At 35.2% G+C, this 22423-nt stretch overlaps 2 protein-coding genes across 4 annotated transcripts; one reads left to right on the top strand and one right to left on the bottom strand.

Moving 5' to 3' along the window:
• Positions 1-3: 3 nt before the first annotated feature.
• Positions 4-3482, top strand: LOC114387986 (transmembrane protein 184A-like). 2 transcript variants are annotated; one of them, XM_028348301.1, is made up of 4 exons: positions 4-763; positions 1100-1535; positions 1683-1973; positions 2914-3472. In XM_028348301.1, the coding sequence occupies exons 2-4, from the start codon at positions 1146-1148 to the stop codon at positions 3121-3123; spliced, it is 891 nt and encodes a 296-aa protein (XP_028204102.1). In that variant the 5' UTR covers positions 4-763; positions 1100-1145; the 3' UTR covers positions 3124-3472. The 2 variants fall into 2 exon arrangements, with proteins under 2 accessions (XP_028204102.1, XP_028204103.1); XM_028348302.1 differs by lacking the exon at positions 4-763 and adding an exon at positions 792-912 and having other exon boundaries at positions 2914-3482.
• A 3589-nt stretch (positions 3483-7071) lies between these two features.
• Positions 7072-12838, bottom strand: LOC114387634 (pre-mRNA-splicing factor SYF1-like). Of its 2 annotated transcripts, XM_028347841.1 has the most exons (7): positions 11187-12838; positions 9854-10038; positions 9591-9761; positions 8918-9370; positions 8264-8826; positions 7818-8101; positions 7072-7357 (listed from the first exon to the last, which is right to left on the bottom strand). In XM_028347841.1, the coding sequence occupies exons 1-5, from the start codon at positions 12691-12693 to the stop codon at positions 8386-8388; spliced, it is 2757 nt and encodes a 918-aa protein (XP_028203642.1). In that variant the 5' UTR covers positions 12694-12838; the 3' UTR covers positions 7072-7357; positions 7818-8101; positions 8264-8385. The 2 variants fall into 2 exon arrangements, with proteins under 2 accessions (XP_028203642.1, XP_028203641.1); XM_028347840.1 differs by lacking the exon at positions 7072-7357 and having other exon boundaries at positions 7609-8101.
• Positions 12839-22423: the final 9585 nt, after the last annotated feature.

Here is a 22423-nt window from a genome sequence, read left to right as displayed (position 1 = left end):
ATGATTATTGAAACAAACACTTTTTCGCGTCTCTTCTTTGTGGCTTTTGCAAGCGACTGATTTTAGGAAAATTGAATATTTTAACTTTCCAAGTAAATACAATAAGAATCTCTAGATCTAATCAGACTCGAAGTAAATACATTATTAGTTTGGATTGTGTCGATTGAGCCAACCCTGAGAAAGACTTGCTAATATAACATCACTTGATTACAATACACAGAAATCAGAAGACTACAATAGACTTGGCTTCTTTTATTCAAGTGATGTTATGGTCTTAGTTATGGCCGTCCAGCAGCTACTTCACAATCTTGAAGCTTTTCAGCCTTCCATTACAATCCGTATTAGAAGAACTCCAGTTAGAAAAGAGCCCATAGTTTTTCCAAAAGGCTCCTAATACTATTCGCTCAAGCATGCATGCATGTTTTAGGGCATTCATAACAAACTGGATTTCATACCACGTTCCACTACAGCCTAACTGTTCAATTACTTTGAGCTTCACTATTGAGAAAATAAAGTTTTATTTTATTATTTGGACATGTTAAAATTTTGTTTCGTTCTCACTGTAAATATTAAAATAAAAGCAAATATTTTTTTTCTTCTAATTTTACATCCTTATTTTATTCATGAGAATTGTCATGATTCATAAGAGTTTTAGTACGGAATTGGAGCCACGTGTCTCAATTATAAACTTATACAATCATAAACCCTTTCTGTCATCGCTTCCGCTGCCATTGAAAGAAGCTGTTGAATCGCGTCGAATAAGGTGAGTTTCGTTTCGTGCTTTCTCTTTTGAACTCCTTTCCATTTTCCTTTGGCTTTTCGTAAATCAAGTTTGCTTTTTTACTTCCTGTTCGAACCCGAAATTTGTCTTTTTTTCAAAACGAAGTGGTCCTTGTTTACGAGAGGAACTAGGTTGTTATGAAACAAACATGTTTTGGTCTTGGTGATAAAATTATAGTGACCTCTTATTATTATTAATTGAACTGTGGGGCTGATAGTATCAATTATAGTTTCCTTTCTGAGGGTATTGTTTCTTTGTTTGTTTCATGCTCTGATTTCCTTTTGTTTGATTTGACCCCTCTTTGAATTTCTTTTGCAGGTTCTGAAATTTTTAAGCTTTCATCTCAGACAGGGTGTAATAAGAAATGATAGATATAAGTACTCTCAATGCTGCACAGATTACTGTGCTGGGATCCGCGTTTTGTGTTATGCTTTCCATGCATTTCACGACGCAGTTAATGTCTCAGCATCTCTTCTATTGGAAGAATCCGAAAGAGCAAAAGGCTATTATCATTATCATCCTTATGGCTCCTATCTATGCAGCTGTCTCCTTTGTGGGTCTCTTGGATATCAGAGGAAGCAAGGAGTTTTTCACCTTTTTAGAGTCAGTTAAAGAATGTTACGAAGCTTTGGTCATTGCCAAGTTTCTGGCTTTGATGTATAGTTACCTGAACATATCCATTAGTAGAAACATTGTGCCCGATGAAATTAAAGGCAGGGAAATTCACCACTCTTTTCCAATGACACTCTTTCAGGTATGGCCTGCTTCTGCAGTCTGCACACTTAGAATTGTACTAAAATTTTGGGGAGAATGAATTTGATCTACTAACAAGAAATTTGCATATGTATATGATGTTTGTGATGTCATGGTATTCACAATTTTGTAAATCGATCTTCTGCAGCCTTGTACTGTTCGCCTGAACCACCATAATTTGAAGCTTCTAAAATATTGGACATGGCAGTTTGTTGTTGTCCGTCCAGTATGTTCCTTTCTGATGATTGCATTACAGCTACTCGGGCTGTATCCAACTTGGTTGAGCTGGGCATTCACCATTGTTCTCAACACATCTGTGTCGTTAGCCTTGTATTCTCTGGTGGTCTTTTACCATGTGTTTGCTAAAGAACTGGCACCACACAAGCCTCTAGCGAAATTCTTGTGCATCAAAGGAATTGTTTTCTTCTGCTTTTGGCAGGTAAACTCATTATCATTTATATAATCAGCTTAATGACCACTTAGAGCCATAAAAAGCAGCACAGAGCCAACAAGAGAATAAACTCGATGTAGGAAAAATGAGAATGTTGTGTTGGATTGGGTGACTGAACACAGTAGGTAAAATGGGTATAGGCCGAGCATGTGTGGATAAGACTTAGAAGACTCAGTGAGGAGAGAAGACCAAATGGAAGGTAAAATAATCACTAGAGGTAGAAGAAGGCTAAGAAAAACAATAGGCGAAACAATAAAGAAGGATTTATAGGTTAATAATTATTTTGTTGTCGTGATTTACAACAGAACATTATGGTGTTGTTATTTGATACTTTGATCTATGTAACCAATCTCACCTATTGGGTAAATGCTTGGTTGTTATTGTTGTTGTTATAAAACACTTTATCAAACTAACGTTTATTAATTGGGCACCATAAGTTCCTATTGTGTTATACTTTGGGGTGTATTTATGTTAAATACTTTAGTCGATTTGCATGGTCTAAAGATGATGATGACCCGGGATGTAGTTAGTAAAATTTTATAAATAAATCTTCAACACCTGCTGAGTATTAGCCTAGGAATCTGTCCATATTTATTAATCTGTCCTTGTTCATGTACAGATCTGTGTAATAAACTAATAATTGTATCCCTAGTATAAAATGTGAAATTAGGAATTAGAGAATAAACATTTATTTGTTGTAAATTGGAAAATCTTTCCATATTTGTCCCTGCATTGTGTCTATTTATCGGAAAGAATACAAATCAGAAGACAATTTGACCCTGAGATTTGCCTGATTCATCCATTTGTCTCACATTTACCTTCAATTCTTTTCCTAGCCCTATATCTTTATATTATCCTTCATATAAAATTGCATCATCATTCAGGGCTTTTAATGTGATAATAATGAACTATCTTTGGCCATGTTTAGGGAATGTTGCTGGACCTTTTAGCGGCAATTGGTGTCATTCAATCTCGTCATTTGCGGTTAGATGTGGAGCACATTGAGGAAGCAATGCAGAATATTTTGGTATGTCTAGAGATGGTTATCTTTTCTGTTCTTCAACAGTATGCTTATCATCCTGCACCATATAGTGGAGAAGTTGAGAAAATGCTTAAACAAAACAAGAAAAATGAATGATATGATAAGGTCAAAAGAAAAAAATCAGGGTACAGAGATGTATTCAAGAGCTGTTTATTGTGGCGCTAGAAATACATGAAAACACTGATGCAAAGTGGATGTGTTATTTTTATAATGTTATTGTACTCGTACAAGGTTGCCCATCCACCACCTCTGTAACGTTTCCTTTTTGGTTGATGTTAAAAGAGATTAGTCTTTATTATTATTATTATTTGCTATCAAGTATCTAGTATCTAGCGTAAGGCCATTTGCTTGGGATGATAGTTGTTTCTGGTTACTGTCTCGGATACTTTTATGGTTTGAATCAAGGGAATAACTGATCAATATACATAAACTCAAACTTGAATTCCTTTATCTTTCCAACATTGATTTGGATTGCTCCATGATACTCCAGTCTTGATATAAATTTAGCAATAGTCCTTTATCTTTCCAACGTTACACAAGTTTCAGTTTTCCATCTGCATTGCCAAATTTACAGAATCTGCATTCAGCCAAATCGTGTAGTTTATTTTAGGGGGAAGGGAATAGAGGCAAGAGGGAAACAAATTAAATACACAATGACCTTTTGGGTAGGCATCCCACCAACCCAATTTTCTGCATTTATTGATACATACACTGAGCTCTAGAGATATTTCAGATTTCGGATCGGACCTGCACCTCTCTCTAGAGATATTCGAGTAAGTAACCCTATCCGTAATTATATGATTCTTTTTTATTGTATAATTAAAAAACAAAATATAGATAAGAGTTATATTTTAGATGAATCATATGTCCATTAGATATACAGAGATCTAACGTACGCCAGATTACATAGGTGTACAAAAATTGTTTCAGCAAAAAACCTAGGATTCCTAACCGTTTTAATTGGTTGTTTTATATCAAAATAGTTCAACTGCTTTAAAATCGGTTCTGAACCGAACTGATTTTTTAAAGCCGATACTTTTTAAACTGATTATGAATCGTTCTGGTTTTTAAACCAGTTCTAAATCGTACAGGTTTTAAAACCGGTTCAGAACTGAACTTTTCGAAACCGATTCCAAATTGGACTGGTTTTTTAAAACCGGTGCTGAACCGGATTGATTTTTCAAAACCAGTTTGGTTTCTGGACTGTACTACTTTTGTGAAACCAGTTCTAAACCAAACTTTTTTAGAATCATTTTTTTCTAAAATCGGTTCTAACCGCACTGTTTCTCAACAACCGGACCATTTTCAAGAACCGGATTTGAAAGTGGATTGGTTTTAAAACCGGTTCAAAACCAAACTAGTATTCAAAACCAGTTAAAAACCAAACTGGTATTCAAAACTGGTTCTGAACTAAACTTTTTTAGAACCGGTTTTTGGATCGAACTACTTTTCTAAAACCGTTTCTCAAAAACCGGTTCACTATTGGACAGTTTAAAACGGGTTCTGAACCAAACTGGTTCGTGTAACCGGTTTCAAAACCGGGCTAGTTAACAAACACACAATGCACTTTGGGGAAGGATTAATGTTGTTCCTCTTTGTAATTTTTCGGGGTCATTTTTTTTCCGTCAAACCTCTTTCTCCGTAATTAATACCATGAATGTAAGCCTGTACGTAATGTTTAGTTTGATATTCTTTTTCTTTTTTCTGATTTTTAATCATGTCTTGGGTATATATATAAACATGTACCTTCTTACTTGACCGTTCCCTGCCATTTTAATTTTAGTGATATTTAACTTTATAAAATTAAATTATTAAATCAATTTAACAATTTATTAAACACGTGTTTGCCATCAATCTGCATAAATTTATTATGTGCAAACGATAAAACTCTAATTGATAAATTTAAGGAACAAATTAGCTAAAGATTGTGTTACATGTATTAATTAACTCCCAATGCTCTAGTGACATGGATTGTGGATTTGCCTATGAAAAACTTGAAAATAATTTACACTCTACCAGATAAAATTCAAAGGATAGAAATTCATTGAATAAAAATACACTAAGAACTAAGAATGTAACACGTGGCTCCTAATTAGATTAACCACCCGAACTAAAAAACAAAGTCAACAAATTAAATAACTAATTGCAAAAAAAAAAAAAAAGCAATGTGAAAAGAAGTCTAAAACATTGAATATAAGATCACCGGCTTTCGTCTTGTGAACGTCGACACAGTTTAAATGAAGTGACTTCAACCCAGAAATGGAACAAGATAATGAAACGAGATGAAACTGAAAATTGTGTCCCCTCCTAATTTTTTTTCTCTCCCCTTCTAAATAATTCAGTGGAGAGCTAACGAGGCACAAAAGAAATCCCAGACTACATCTCCCACTCCCTGAACCAAAAAGAAAAAATAAATTGAAAATTATATAAATTATGATCACGTATACTGGAACCGTGTTTAGTAAGAGCATATCCGTCCAAACATCTCTTAAAGACTATAAGCACTTTCTATTAGAGGTGGCCTAATGGTTTGTTTTAAGAAAAATAAGTTTCTTAAAGTTTTTGCAAGAAAAAATTTATTGAAAAAGCAATTATTTAACACACAACTACTCTTTAATTTGAGTGGAATAATCCCTATAATTTTGAAACAAGAAAAAAAAATGACATAAATTTTAGTTGTTAATTTTTAGTTAGTCTTGTAACTCCTGACTCTTTACAACATTTATGTGTATGTTAGTTTAAATTTTAATTTACTTTTTTCCAAAGCATATTACTTCATATTTTTAATATTACTTAATTTAACTATAATCATTTTTAACACATCAAATTGAAAAGATGCACATGTGAAATTTCGCTAATTTTCTATATAGAAGTCAGTAATTTTTAGTGTGGGACTAGATTTACATAACTTTAATGAACGCGTTTCAAAGTTTCCCTATTATGCTGATATATGTTTGGAATTTCATCGGTGGGGGAGTTTAATGTCCGGTTGCAATATTTGATTATAGAGTGGAAATAGAAGAAATATAGAATCCTGAAGAAATTGTTGTGGAAGGTGAGAAGTTGCTATCTCATGCGTTAGAAATATGCCTTGGTATCGTGTGGGGACTGTTACATTCTAAAGAATTACACAAGCACTGCTTAAGTAAGTCATTATGAGAGAGGCAAAATTTGTGGTAGAAAAGACCATTAATAAGAGAGAAATGAAAGTGAAAGGGTTAAAAAGATGAAGTTAATGGGCTTCCTTATGGCCCTAATGATAATGATATTGCTTCTTCAAGCATTCTTTTTAAAATGGGTATATTAAGTAGAGAAAAATGATAACATGAATGTTGACATCGTGCGTGGGTTTGTATATGAGAAGTTATAATTATTGTGGGAAAATTCAACAGATAAGTAGTCATAAAAATAAAAATAAAAATTCAACTGCTAAGTGTCGGAAGATATTGTTTTGCTGGGTCAATCGAATGTGGTCCAGGGTTTTGAAATGAGATAAGGGAACAAATTATATCTAAAGTAAGTTGATGCCATCATTTTGAATTAGTGCTTCAAGTTCATTGTAACCATGTTTCCATTGAACAATACTATTTACTTTACAAAAGCTGTTCTGTTCATCCATCAACTACCATGTCAGAATTTTCCACATTTATGCTCTTATATAACTTGTAGGTAGAATCATATCATGAAGATCCACATTTCATATAAAGAGTTAACCCTGTATCATTGGTCTAAAAACCTTCGCAGAAGCTAAGTAGATCACTAACACTAATTGAGAAGCTTGTTAGGTCCTGCGACAAAGAATACATGAGAATGGCCATGTTATAGAACAAATCAGTAAATAAGATTTTCCTTCATCTTCTTGGACCAATATATATTTGCATTAATAAATGAATTTCTTAGTTGACTGTAATTTTGCAATCAATCAACCACCTCTTGCCAACTGTTTCTAAAGGCCATCAAGGAAAAAAAAAATCCATATATTTTAGAAGGAAATTAAACATTTTAGCATAAGATATTTTCAGCATCAAAATAAAGATTCCGACAGAGAAGAATAATAATCCTACTTTAAAAAACAATGTACAATTTCAGAGCCAACTATTGTTCTATTCTCATAAAATTTGAACATATCGCAACAGAACCTAAGCAAATCCTCCCAGCCACTAACACCACAATTCATCATAACTTAAATATACACATGAGCTGAATTTCCTCGACCCGAATAAAGAATCCCGTAAGACCAGACATGAATATAATAACAAATTTTTTACGTCATTCCAGATTCCAAGCCAAACCATGACTTCACATCCTGGGTCTCGATCCATTTTTCCATCTGATCCCACTCGCAGTTTTCAACCATTAAAGTAAAGAAACGAGTAAAGTCAAACATTTCAGAAAACCACATATAACTCAACCAACAAAATAACACACAGGATGCATACAGAAAAAATAATGAGTGGGAAATTTCAAAACTGGAAAACTAAACCAACAACCCAGTTTTCATGTAAAAATAATGCATCATGTAACATTCTCCTAGTGAATTACTCCCTGATGCTGCATGCATCAAATTTCAACAGTGCCAACTCAGAACAAGAAAACATGTCCTACTAGGATGATTTATAGAATAAGATTGCAAGGCATTGTTTTCTCCATGTAACAAGAAAACGCTTTTCACGTTTCAAGGTTTCAAGCCAATATACATCAGGGAGAAAGTCTAAACAAAAGTTTAGGAATATGGATATTGATCCATATTTAAATTACATATTAGGATTGTGCAATTTGATGAAACAGACCTGATAATGACATACTCAATTTTTTTGCTCCCGATTAGAGCTCTTGGATGTTATACTCTGCCATTTGCTCAGTATCAGCAATGGTGTGACATATACAGTAGCACACTCGTTAATTCCTAATGTTGAATTTGTGGGTTCAAATCCTGGCTGCATAATTAAATTGCAACAATTCGTTTTTTCTATTTTTGACAAATCTACATCAGCAACCATGTACCCTGTTTTGTACTTCACTGTGATCAGATAACTTGTTGCACATTGCAGGAAAAATAGAGGCCGTTTTTCCCCTGTATTGAAGAAAATATAAAATCATGTCTCAAGTTATCAATGATGCAAAATAATGTCATAAATGGCAGAGAAACACAGGTTGGAAATCAAGTTATTTAGGCCTAGCAAGCATTTTATAACACCATAAAATAAGTATAATGAAGACTCCACTGGGGATTTACCGATTTAGCATTGTCCGAAAGTGTCTTCAGCATTATCTCTGGATAGATTGATAGTACATAACACAAACCAAAACTAATTTCACTGCAATCAAAATTTCATTGGGAATACTTAGACCAAAAATTTAATTTTGTCTTAGCCTCTTGATTCTCTCAAGAGCACCAAGCCGATTTTCATTATCCTTATCTTTTGTGACATCTACTTCTCCATTATTTTCATTCTCATCTCTCTTTCTAATCAAACCACCAAACACAGCAGAAGGAACATCTTTTTGTGCAATTTCAATCTTATCATCATCATCAGAATCACTTTCTTCTGGTAACTCGATATCCTCATGATTTGCACTAGTTTTTACCCCTCTATCACACTGAGATTCCACTCCAGCACTCACAAACCCAACTTTCCTATCTTTTGTCACTGTATTGTCAACTGCTGGGGCTAATTGTCTTTCTAAAGCAGCCATTTCGTCCTCGGGGATTCCAGCCTGTTTCAATTTGTCTTTGGCCTCATCAAGATTCACAGTTTGATCCTTCTGCATCAGATATTCAGGCAGTATGAAATGTGTCTGGAAAAACAGTAGAAGCGAGATTAGAATAAGTGCCAAATATCAGTGTTACAGAATTATAGGGAAAATGAAAATGAAAACTTAAAGTAACCTGGCTGTAGCTTGCAGAGACACTTCGCTTAATACGAAGCATTTCTCTGAAAGTATCTTCGTTCCCATGCAGAACCTCAAACTCGTGCCACTTATTCCAAAACTCTGGATCAGATCGAGGATCTGCAAACTGAGAGGCAAATACAAATATTCCACGGGCCCGGTCGATTTCTCCCAAACTTTTTTCCAACTCAGCATACTTCAAACACATGGTTTTGACATCCTTGTCTGGAAGACCAGATTCAATTGCCTGTTCATAGATCTCCCTTGTTTTGGGTACACCAAATATCTCAGCAGCACGAGCAATATATATTTCATACATGCTTAACTTCTCATTATTAGGAACAGCCTTAGTTGCTTGATCATAAACCTTCATAGCTCGCTTCGCTAATCCATAGTCCTCCTCCAGCTTGGCATATTGCAGGTAAAGTGGTTTCACTTGATCAGCTGGGGCCTGTTTGGTAAGCATGACCCAGAAGAAGGATTATGTTAGCATTGTAATGCATTAAAAGAATTCAAAGGTAACATTTGACACAGGAATAACGTTTATCCATAATGACACATTTTGAACACAATCTTGCTATAGGTTCATCAATTTAAAACTTGAAAAGAAATTATAATTAAAGAACACATAGATTTTGGCAATAAATAAATATTAAAAAAAATGTGCATACCGATTCAACTGCATTTTCAAATAGTTCTCTTGCTCTCTCCAACTTATTCTTTCCATATCTCCTCACAAATTTAGAGAGATATGTAACCCATATGTCTTTAACATGTGGGTACTTAAATATCTTTACACCTCTTTCATAAACTTTAAAAGCATCTTCAAAGTATTTATGTTCCTGCATAAATCATTGGAAGGAATTGTTCAATCAGCGAAAACCAGTTGAAGCAAACTCCAAAAGATTTACTGTACCATAACAGCACACCATACCTCCAGGAAGTATGCATAATTGATTATTATTTGTGGTGTGGCTATTCGTAAATCCAAGATCCGCTCATAAACAGCACACGTAGACTCCAAAGTACCTAGGCTTTCCTCCAAATCAACATAAAATGTCCACAATCTCAAGGATTTATGCAGCTTCATCTGGACTGGTTCATTACCATCAGCAGCCACTAAAAGTAAAGCATAAGGCAAATTTAAAAGTTAGTTCACTCTCTAAACAAACATGATAAAACCAAAGAATGACTTAAATTAAAGCAGAGCATATTGGGAAGTAGCAAAGATGGGCATGGTTAGGATTTTTACAAATCCTAACCATTTTTTTAAACCAGGTTTATGCAGGTTATTCGGGGTCAGAGACATTAAAGCAATTATATATCTATAGCAACAACTGAAAAATTTATTGCAAAGAAAAATACCAAAAGTAATTTCATAAATAATTTTTATCACGTAAGAGAATGTAACTGCACTACTAGACCATCAGCATACTAACTCAAAGGATGTGATATGAAATCAGTTAATCAAGTTGCTCATCATTCAAAAAAATAAAACCTCTGGACTCTGGTTTCCTTAACTTTACAAAATTCAACTGAGAATTTCGTAAGCATACAGGGCCATTTGGAATGAAGCTGTAACTGTAAACACTACATAATGACATGGCCACACTACAATCAATAAATCCTACCCACACACTAAATTCCAAATCCTACACCTTTCTAAGCTAGCTAGAGTAACATGCTGTGCCAATAAGCAAATAATAAACCTCATTACAGCAACTTACAATGACAGTTTAAACTGTAGTGCATAAATGAATATATGATAACAGGACTAACAAGCATCAAAGGTGTAAAAAGTAGAGGCCCAGTAAGTAGCTTTGCCCCTTTACTTATTAGAATCCAAATACGCAAAGCAATTAAATCCTACATGCACTCAACAAGCTTATCAACACTAACAGCAGCCCATCAAGAAAAGCCGGGACAGGATCACAACAATAAGTTATTCAAAGCCTTGCATCTGGCACAGTATTACCATTCATACAACACATTGCTAACCACAAAACATAATATCTTATTACATCATCTAAACGTAGGATTCATGCTAGGACACATAACAAACTACGGCTCCAGATGCAAGCCAACTCTTTATGCGCCAAAGATAGAAATGGTTTGATCAACTCTCAACCCGGATTACCAAAGCCATTAAAGTGGATTAAAATTTAAAAATGGACAGGACTGGTCCAGTAAAAGATAAGTTTGGGTCAAATGGATTTTTGACCCATACTTAGGAAGAAGAAAATGTAAACAAGGTGAACTGAGGTTACCTCTTCGTTTGACCTCAACTGATGGCTCTGCTGTAGCCCGCCTCATCAGCTCAAGTGCTCCATTGAAATTTTTATACTTCAACTCCATTTCAGCCCACTCACACCAGACACTAGCCAGATTATCCACAGTTTTGTAATTCACCTGCACTGCCTTGTCAAATATGACACGGGCATTGGCTAGATCTTTGTGCTGCTCATACAGTTTGGCAAAAGCAACCCACAATGTATGAGGCTTTCCCACTGCCTTCATGGGATCAATCGTCCTCACCGCTTCCGTGTAAGTGAGTATCTGCTTGGTAGGGTTCCCTTCAAAGAGCTTCACCCTCCGGTGCCACTGTTCAACATTATGAGGATTTTGACGCAAAAGCACACTGTTAGCCAATTCAGGCCTCCTTTCCATAAGGTAATCAAACCGAGCCAACCTCAAGTCTATGTCTTTCTTGTCATTCAACCAAAACCCATGTAAAATCTTCCTCTCAAAATCCTCCTCCACCAATCTTCCTTTGAAACGAATATCCTCTTCATCCCCTTCCTCAACGCCACTCTCTTCACCCTCCTCCTCATCACCCTCTTCATCACTCAACCCCATCTCCTCCATCTTGTAAGCAAGCATGCTCTCCTCAAACTGCGAGTAAGAATCAAATATAACACTAAAATCCCTGACAGTAATAACAGTAGACATGCCCTCCTCAAACACATCCCTTGCCTTCTCATGCAAACCCCTCCTAATGTAATACTCAGCCAACGAAGTCCAAAGCCTACCCACCTCATCAGTGAACTTCCTAATTCCACCCCTAATTATAGCATCCACATTCAACCCAGAAACCTCATTCGCATGGCGAGTGAGCAAATCACACAACTCCAACCAAAGCCGGTGCTTGGTCTTACCCTTAATCGAGTAAAATTGGTCATCATTGAGCACAGAAGCCAGCCTCTCAGAAGCCTCTTGCCAGAGACTCGAATTAAGCAAAAACTCAATAAAATCCTCAATGTGAGAAGGGTCATACTTCAAATACCTGCGATAAACCCGAAGAGAGGTCTCAATAGGAATACCCTTCTGGCTCACGAACAGAAGATAGGGCTCCCAAATGCGGTCGTGCTGGGTAACAGGGAGAGCGCAGAGAGCCCTATCGAATGTCCTGCGTGTGCGAGTGACCAATTTCTGATTCGTTAGGGTTTTCAGATACATGATCCAAATTCGCGGCATTTTGTGCATAGTTACGAGGGCGCGCTCGAAGGTGTTGTTGAGCGTGTCGTACTGTGAGTGAGTGACGGGGAGGTTGCGAACGAGGTCGAGGCGCTCGCGGAGGTAGGCGTGCCACAGCTTGTAGCTTCCGGGAAGCGCCTTCAGTGCCCGCTCGTAAATGACGAAGCGCTTCTTGAACGGAGCTTCAGAACGCGCAATCAGGTAGCGCCACCATAGCTTGAGGCTGAAAGGGTTTCGAAGCAACTCCTCTTCGTACAAAAGGTCGTCTTCTGAGGGATACAAATCTTGCGCAATCGCCATTCGTGCACTCTCTCTGTGTAAAACCCTAAACCTAACGCTATGAGTGTGATTAGAAAATCCGTGAAACTGCGCTCTCTTTCGACTTGAATGAATTTTGACGGAGGTTTGGAGGTGTTGGACTTGGAGTTCGCAGATACAGATACAGAGAGGGTTTGGGATTTCTGTGTTTCAATCTCGTGTTATTTTCTCTGGGCCGGGTCTCAACTGGCCTGAATAAAGGCCCAATGAATAAAAGCCCAAACTATCAAAATACCACTTACTAGTAAGCTTTTAATTTTTGTTGATTCAATCTGTACTCTAATATATATTTTTATTTTAATAATTAAAGTAAAAAAATGATGTATTTTCTCCTCTTTTGCCTCTTAAAGATTGAAACAATATCATTTTTTTCTTCTCTCAGTTCTAACGAAGGAAATGGGTTGTCGTGGTGGAAGAACTATAGGAAAATGTTTTACTTTGGAAAAGGCTTACAGAGATAACACAGATAACTAGATCCCAATTAAGTTGGCACTTCCCAGACTATAAAAAAGTTGTTCCTACTCAACCCTCAATATCATTCAATTATATTTTTCTCCTTCTGAGTCATGGTTGGAAATATATGTTCAATTGGGGGGAAAAGTTCATTTTTTCCAATCAACATATGAGGATTATTGTTTTAATTCAAGCTCGTTGTTGTATGTGTAAAATGATTAAAACGATTAATAACATGATAATAGAGTATCTAAGCAAAAAGAATGCTTATATTTTTCTCTCAACCTATAAATCCTTTATCTAATTATATTTATTATATTACTTGAACCATGTTAAAGATTAACTTTACAGTTAAAAATAAAATTTTAAGGATTAAAAAGAGAAAGAAAGATGGTGAGTTCATATCCTTCCACTAACTGTTAATATTGACTAAAAAAAGTATTACTTCAACTTTATTTTTCAAAGCATCAAATGATTGATAACATTAAGTATGTTAGAAAAGCAAGGTGGAAGTTAAGGTGGGAGATCTTTACATGTCTTTCTTCCCTACTACTCCACCGACCCTTTCTCTCTGCTTGTGGCTTTCCTCTGTTTTTCCCCTTCTTCTTTATTGGAGATGTTAGCGTTGACGTGTGCCACAAACACATGATATTGACAACGAAGAGAAAAGGGTGACTCATAATGTCATTTTTTGGGTTGCATATGGAGAGATTAGGTGTAACAATGAGGAAATTTCGTGATCATTGGTAGTTCTTTTTTTTGTTACGGGTTTGGGTTAGTTGAGGGGAAGTGGATTGCATGAAGCTTCGCTACTAAAGAGGTGAGTGCAATAGATTTCGTGAAGGTTTTGTAGTGGGGGTGGTTTCTGGAGGTTCACGATGGTTTCGTGACGGGGGTGCTTCACAACGTTCAGAGGAAGAAGTGGTGACAATGGAGATCACTAAATCAGTGCTCCCAAATAGAAAATGATAAAATACAAAAAAAAAAAGTGAATTAAAAATAAATGAAAAATTCATGGCTATTGGTTTTTAAGTAAATTAATCTCACGGACGTAAAACATTTTTCATGGTGGATTCCCACCTTAATGTCTTTCATACTATTTAGTGTTATGTCAATTATGGTGAATGTTTGTTTTTTTATTTATTGTTTTTTTAAGATTCGAGCAAAATTTAAAAGTATAAGTCAAAAGTAATATTTTAATATTTATAGTTGACCAAATAAAATGGGTTAATCTAGCTTGTTGGGGTTATCCACCTTGACTTAGTAGTTAAGTCATTTCAAACTAATTTATTTCTTAGTGAGTCTATAAAATAGTAATTCGTTTTAAACTACCGTAATTTAGTAGGTTAAATGGGTTGATTCATCTAATATTAAAAATAAATCATTTTTGAAAGAAAAAAAAACAAATCTTAGCATCTATCATGCTTCAAATGCAAAAATTTATAAAAGAATATAATAGTAGCAACAAATATTATTAATTACAATTAATTTCTAATATTTTAAACTTAATAAACAACAATTTTAAAAAATAAATAATTGTCTTAGTACCTAAAAAGATTTTTTTAAATATTTAAGTAACTCACATGTCAACCCAACCTATCACAAGTTTAACTTAATGGGTCAAGTTATAAGTGAGCTAGACCATTTTTTATTTATGACAGGGAATTTTTTTTTTTTCAACTTCATCTAGCCCAAACTTGTGCTGGTCTAGATTGGTTCATGGGAATGTGACTCATTTTGATAACTCTAATTTTTAATATTTGATGCAAATGTGGAGAGTTGATTATGAATCAATTTCATCAAAATTACATGATTTTTATTTTTTTTATTACTATGATATTGGTATAAGTATCTGTTAACTTTGTTAGTGACTAATTTTTATCAAGAATTTAGTTTGATCATCTTTAGCAAAATTTTTTTCTCTCAATCACAATATTTTCATCTACACAATTTAAATCTAAGAATTTGGTTAAAGGATCCAAGCATGATACTTGAACCAACAACATGTTGAGGTGTTTACAATGGGATCTTAATTCAACCTACCCAGGAAGCAACACAATTAGTAGGTTGTAACCCATTATGGATACCCCCTTTCTTCATGAGAAAAAAAAATCTTGACTAATTTAAAGTTTCAGTCAAAAGATAAATAAAATCTAATAAAAAATCATTTTTATCAAGAATCAAACTTGAATATTATTTGAAAAATTTAACCTTAACTTTAATATATTAATCCCTTGTGCCAAAAAACTTATTACCCATTATAGATTTGAAATCGCAATAAAAGTCCACTCTTTTGTATAAGATGTAACGAGTTTTGAGCCTAACCATTATACTACATTATGTGGGGAGCGAAAATAAAAATACAATTAATGAAAATCAAGCATCACCTAAAAGAATTATTTTTTTGATAAGTAAAATTTTAGAGAAGTTAAATTTCAAAAATTGATCATGATTAAAACATGTATATCTTTGAACACACTTACAAAATACTTACATATGGTCAACCGACAAAAGTTAGAGAATTCTAGAACAGTTGTATTCCAACAATTGAAAAATTGTTTGATCTATTCGAATCTCGAAGGTAGAGTGAGTAGTAAGTATAAAATAATAAGAATAGAAATAAAAATTGGAAGAAAGAAAGGTTGTTTTCAACTGCTACACGTCGATGCTGTAAGCTGCAATAATAATATGTGCTCAGCCACACGCAACCTCGTCTCGTCTCGTCTCGCGTAATAATTGAACAGAACCACATCACACCACGCACCTCCCATACGTCACACATCTATTCAATTTCAATGGCAATGAACATAGGCGTTTCCCTTCTCTCTCTCTCTCTCTCTTTGCAAATCGATCTCATTCTGATTTTCATGCCTTTCTCAACTCCTTCATTTGCCTATGCTTGTCACTATGATTATGTCCCTTTCCATGTTTGGTTCTTCACAAGCCAGCTTTCATTTTCATGTTGAAACCCACAATGCCAATCCCTGTTATGTTCCCTGTACCGTGTTACTCATGCATTGTCTGACACAAATTTTGCATTTTTTCTCATTTTCTTCTCTTGGGTCATCTTAATGCCTGCAAAATGATGTTAGATCCATTTCCCTTCTGTTCCTCATATACATAATAGCTCACTCACTCTCTTTTTGTGGTTTTAGTTTTAGTTTTGCTCTTCAGAACCTAAACTTTTCTCTTTGCGCGTGTCTCGTCCTCTTCTCCAATCCCCCACTCTCACAAAAGCAAGGTTAAAGCAATGTGTGCTGGTGTTCAGTTTCAGACATGGAACACAAGCGCGAGAGAGAAATGTATGACAACTTTGCTGAGGCCATTCTGAACGCCTATGTTGATGTTGGAGATATATTAATAATATCTATCCCCACATGATTGATGAATATATGTTATATTTGTCTTTACAATTGCATTACTTTGTTACATGATTTTGAGGGGAAAACAAAAATGAAGGAATGACTTACAAGGGTGTCAAAGATGGGTGCAGCTGATGAGTTGACACCACAACAGGCTCGGCAGCTTCATTTTCATCTTGCCTCTTCTTACTCTTCCTTCATGGCAATGTTGTTGCATGATTGGGTGGGGGTATGTTTGTAAATACATTTGCTTCCTGGTGCTTTTATTTTTATTTTTTTACTTTATTTTAAGTTTATTAATGTCTTGTTGGAAGGAGACCATTTATCTATTTTGTGACAGTTATAGAATATATTAATTTTCAAGGCCTGTATAATTACAAATTATTATAGTAGCTTTTTGGTGCTGATCATTAAAGCTTTTACTTTATGGGCAAGGCTTGAAGTCTGGGTTTCTTTCCTTTAGTTGTAGTTGTATGTCTTTTTCTTCCCTTACGTACTATTAATAGATCCCTAGCTAGATGCACTGGCGGATCTTTTAAGGGCAGGGCCCTCCAAATTTTATTGCATATATTTCAAACGTGTATGTCCTTCATTAAAATCTGTGATCAACATCTATTAATATTGCAGTTAAAAAAATCTATTAACATTATAATACATATAGTTATTGAGGTATATATGAGAAGTTAATTGTTTGGCTCACGAAAAAAGTAATAGGAAGAAATGAGTAAAGAGTATAGACTGTGTTAGATGTATGAAAAATTCATTCTTTCTGTATCTGAAAAAAAAGAAAAATTCATTCTTTTTAATTAAAAAGTTTGATAGTATGAGAAAAAAAACATATTAGCCAAAGGGTCCTAATTTTTTAGTGATAAGTATACGAAATATTTTTTAGCGATTAATAATATAGTGAATATAAACAACTATCCTACTGATGGGTGATTATAACTAGATAAAATGATTTTTAATAACTTATTTTGTCTCCTGAGTTATATAATTATTTTTTATATATAAAAAATAATTTAGAAGTGACATTTTTAAAAGGTAAAATGATCCAGCATATGCATTTTTTAAGAGAAAATTTCTTGATGACAAAAATAATATAATTTCAACATTTTTACCTCATCACACATATAATTTAAAAATTTAAATATATAAATATTACATATTACTTTTTGTCCCCCTCAAATTATTTAGTCAAGCTCTGGGGCTAGATGGATTTACACTAAATTCAATTTTCAACATGGGAAGATTAAGGATCTTCTAATAATTGACAGTAGCTTTTACTTTTAGGGTGCGAGTTGCCGGAGCCTCTAAGTGGTAAAGTGTTAATTAACCATAATTTGGAAAAAAAGATTACATCTTAATTTTTGTCCAAACCAAGCTATGAGTCGTTAGTTGTGCAATAACTGGCTTGGTCCTTATGGGAAAATAAGTTAGAAAGATGTGCAGAGTAACTGATAATTCTTAAGTTGCCAATATTATATATGCAACAAGCTGTACAACATAACAAGCGAGTACGATTATCCTGAACAAACATCGCCATGAAAAGAATCCCCATGCATGTTTCTCAGTTCTCGCTCCTTTTCAGTTAAGGGTAACAAACACATTGTGATTGTGATAACTTGAATAATGGTAGAGTTTGATCGGCCTATTAAAACAGAACATGATTTAAAGTATTTGGTATATAATTTATTTCTACTAAAGTAGGTAAAAAAAATAAAGAAAACAAAATATAACAAAAATATTATGATTTGTCCTGTCTACACACTCAAAACTATCTATAAGCATGTCTCAATTTAAAGTTATATTCATGACGGTTTAGGTTTGGGATCTGGAAATTAGACATTACTGTACTTTTATATCAAGTATGGATTACCTTTTGGTGTACATAATATTTGAACAGCATTATTTAATGATTAGTGATGAAAACAAAACATTTTTTTAATTTCATACTTTACACTTATTGGGATTTAACTGTTTAATGTTTGAATTTACATATTTTTTTGTTATTAAAATGATAACTCGATCAAAACTCATTTTGATCCCACAAAAATGAATTTGACTTCTCTCCTGTCCTTTGATGTGTATTGTCATTGTGTTGTCCTTTAAAATTATACAGTTTTCATGGTTTTTAAAATTAAATATCACCAATAAATATTAATACGACTGTTATGCATTATTATTTTAATGGGACTAACACATGATATGAAAAAGGATGGCAGATAAATCAGGTCCCACAAAAATTGGGTTTTGTGTTACCTTACACATTAAAATTATATCAGGTTAATTTTAGTATTTATAGGCTTAAATATTAATGCAGAATCATTTTTGGATAAGTTTGCTCTATTATTTTACTGTATATATTATTCTAAGCGGACATGTATTGCCACAAACATTTGAAGTCTGCATTTTGTTACCGTTCGTGGGACTCAAACGAAGGTTGACAAAAAGGATTTATCCCCTTACTTATGGGTTAAAAGTGTCTTGGGAGTTGGGACGAATGATGTTACCGTTTCAACAGTTTTCCAAAACATGCACTTATAGTTCAAGTCGATTTCCAGTGATGCTCTACAAATTTTTATTATTTCTAAGTTAACAATGTGGCTTTATATTATAAATCTTGTGGTGGAAATATTTTGTGAAACATCAGAGCATCCTAGAAATGTGATAAGGAACACATTAAAAGTTGGGAAACATGCTAAAGCTTGATATGTACAAAGATTGAGCAAGGTGCACCATATAGCCTTTTAAAAGATCATACACTATGTCCACGCATGATTGCAAATAATATATATGACCAACACTGTGATTTACCCTAGAGCATCATCCGATGATACATATATTAGAGTTTGTGGTCTTAGTTCCTTTGTCCCACATCGCTTGGTCTGTAAAACTTGTGTGGGCTTAGTCCCACATCGCTTGGTTTGTAAAACTTGTGTCTCACTAGTGTTATATATAGAGACACCTTGTAAGATTTTATGTGCAAGTAATAAAAAGTTCTCCTAGTGTAGCCGTGGACGTAGGCACATACATTGTGTGCTGAACCACGTTAAACTGTGTGTCTTTTTCTTTCTTCCCTTTATTTCTTTCTCTTCTTTTATTGCTCTATACTAACAACTGGTATCAGAGCTTTTGGTTACTCCACGGGATTTCCTTAGTTTAAAGGAATTAGTGGGAGTCTTCTTAGTTTAGAGGAGGCAGTGGGAGCAATGGAATTAGAAGAGGGGAAGGTGAAGATCGAGAAGTTCGATGGCAGAGATTTCAGCTTTTGGAAGATGTAGATAGATTATCTATATCAGAAGAAGTTGTATCAGCCCTTATCAGGGGTTAAGCCAGACGACATGAAGCAAGAAGAATGGAACTTGCTAGATCGACAGGCTCTTGGCGTGATCAGATTGACATTAGCCAAGAACGTCGCGTTCAACATCGTGAACGAGAAGACTACTGCAGGCTTAATGAATGCATTATCAGATATGTACGAGAAGCCGTCAGCAGCCAACAAAGTATACTTGATGCGCCGGTTGTTCAACCTCAAGATGGGAGAAGGTATCTCTGTAACTGATCATATTAATGAGTTTAATACTATTCTTGCCCAATTGGAATCTGTGCAGATTAAATTTGAGGATGAGGTGAAGGCATTGATTCTATTGTCATCACTACCGGATAGTTGGGCTGCAACTGTTACTGCAGTTAGTAGTTCTACAAGGGAGAACACATTAAAGCTTAGTGACATCTGTGACTTGATCTTGAGCGAAGATGTTCGCAAGAGAGATTCAGGAGAATCTTCCAGTCATGTTTCCAATTCAGCATTGAATACTGAAGGCAGGGGAAGGACTACCCAGAAGGGTCTGAATGGTTGAGGCAGATCAAAGTCAAGAGGGAAAGGTCAGAGAAAATTTCAAAGTGACGTTACTTGTTGGAATTGTGACAAGAGAGGTCACTTTAGCAATCAGTGCAAGGCACCAAAGAAGAACAAGTCGCACAAAAACAAGAAGCGCGATGATGATGAATCCGCAAATGCAGCAACTGATGAACTTAATGATGCATTAATTTGCAGTTTGGATAGTCCTGTTGATTCATGGATCATGGACTCAGGTGCGCCGTTCCACACTACTCCCTCTAAAGATTTATTGTCTAACTATGTTTCTGGAAGATTTGGAAAAGTTTACCTTGCAGATGGAAAAATCTCTTGACATTGTCGGAAGAGGTGATATCAACATCAAGACCTCCAGTGGATCCCTATGGACATTGCACAATGTCAGACATATTCCTGCCTTAAAGAGAAATTTAATATCTATAGGGCAGTTGGATGATGAGGGACATCACACCACTTTTGGAGATGGAGCTTGGAAGGTAACAAAAGGCAATCTCATTGTGGCTCGTGGAAAGAAGCGAGGATCTCTTTACATGATTGCAGATGAGGATATGGTAGCAGTTACTGAGGCTGTCAATAATTCAACCATGTGGCATCAAAGACTTGGACATATGAGTGAAAAAGGAATGAAGCTTATGGCGGCAAAGGGTAAGCTATCAAACCTCAAGCATGTTGATGTTGGTGCTTGTGAACATTGTATCCTTGGAAAGCAGAAAAAGGTCAGTTTCTCAAGGGCAGGGAAGACTCTGAAAGCTGAAAAGCTAGAATTGGTGCACACAGATGTTTGGGGGCCAGCCCCAGTGAAATCTGTTGGAAACTCACGCTATTATGTCACCTTTATCGACGACTCTACCAGAAAGGTATGGGTTTATTTTCTTAAAAATAAATCTGATGTGTTTTCTGTGTTTAAAAGGTGGAAAACAGAAGGTGAAAATCAGACAGGTCTAAAGGTTAAAAGTCTGAAATCTGACAATGGTGGAGAGTATGATAGTCAGGAGTTTAAAGACTTCTGTTCAGAACATGAGATCAGAATGATCAAGACAATACCAGGAACACCTGAGCAAAGCGGTGTTGCAGAAAGGATGAATAGAACCTTGAATGAGAGAGCAAGGTGTATGCGGATCCAATCTGGCTTGCCTAAAGCATTCTAGGCAGAAGCAATAAACACAGCAGCATATCTCATCAATAGAGGACCATCAGTTCCTTTGAATTATCAGTTGCCTGAAGAAGTATGGTCTGGAAAGGAGGTAAAACTTTCACATTTGAGAATTTTTGGTTGTGTTTCATATATACTGACAGACTCTAATAGTAGAGATAAATTGGATCCGAAGGCAAGGAAGTGTTATTTTATTGGTTATGGATCTGACATGTATGGCTACAGGTTTTGGGATGACCAAACCAAGAAAGTTATCAGAAGCAGAAATGTTACTTTTAATGAGAACTTATTTTATAAGGACAAATTTTCTGCAGAATCTACATGTGCAGGTAAACTGTCAGAAATTTCTGAGAAAGCAACACTTAAAGAAATCTCAGAAAGTGATGTAGCCAACAGAAACCAGAGTACAGGCGTAGAGGTTGAGTCAGAACCAGAACCATCAACTCCTCCAAGAAAATCTAGCAGAATTTCAGTACCACCAGATAGGTATTCCCCTTCATTGCATTATTTATTGTTAACTGATGCTGGTGAGCCAGAATGTTTCAATGAGGCTACACAGGGGAATGACACTATTGAGTGGGAGCTAGCGATGAAAGATGAGATGACATCCCTTCAGAAGAACAAGACGTGGTCTTTAACTAAATTGCCAGAAGGAAAGAAGGCATTACAGAATAGGTGGGTCTATAGGCTAAAGGAAGAATCTGACGGTAGAAGAAGATACAAGGCGAGACTTCTGGTGAAAGGGTTTCAGCAGAAACAAGGAATTGATTTCACAGAGATCTTCTCTCCAGTTGTAAAGATGACTACCATCAGAGTTATTCTGAGCATAGTAGCTGCAGAGAATCTTCACTAGGAGCAGTTAGATGT

The sequence above is a fragment of the Glycine soja genome, chromosome 15, assembly GCF_004193775.1.
Source record: "Glycine soja cultivar W05 chromosome 15, ASM419377v2, whole genome shotgun sequence".
NCBI classification, from domain to species: Eukaryota; Viridiplantae; Streptophyta; class Magnoliopsida; order Fabales; family Fabaceae; genus Glycine; species Glycine soja.
The sequence above is the reverse complement of the archived record's forward strand: the minus strand, read 5'-3'. Positions and strand labels throughout refer to the sequence as shown.

Coding starts and splice junctions, on each gene's coding strand:
- LOC114387986 (XM_028348302.1), top strand. CDS start 1,146: ATGATAGATATAAGTACTCTCAATGCTGCACAGATTACTGTGCTGGGA. Junction 1,536..1,682: donor TTCCAATGACACTCTTTCAG/GTATGGCCTGCT, acceptor GATCTTCTGCAG/CCTTGTACTGTTCGCCTGAA. Junction 1,974..2,913: donor TTTTCTTCTGCTTTTGGCAG/GTAAACTCATTA, acceptor GGCCATGTTTAG/GGAATGTTGCTGGACCTTTT.
- LOC114387634 (XM_028347841.1), bottom strand. CDS start 12,693: ATGGCGATTGCGCAAGATTTGTATCCCTCAGAAGACGACCTTTTGTAC. Junction 10,039..11,186: donor AGTTGAGGTCAAACGAAGAG/GTAACCTCAGTT, acceptor CTTTACTTTTAG/TGGCTGCTGATGGTAATGAA. Junction 9,762..9,853: donor ATTATGCATACTTCCTGGAG/GTATGGTGTGCT, acceptor TGATTTATGCAG/GAACATAAATACTTTGAAGA.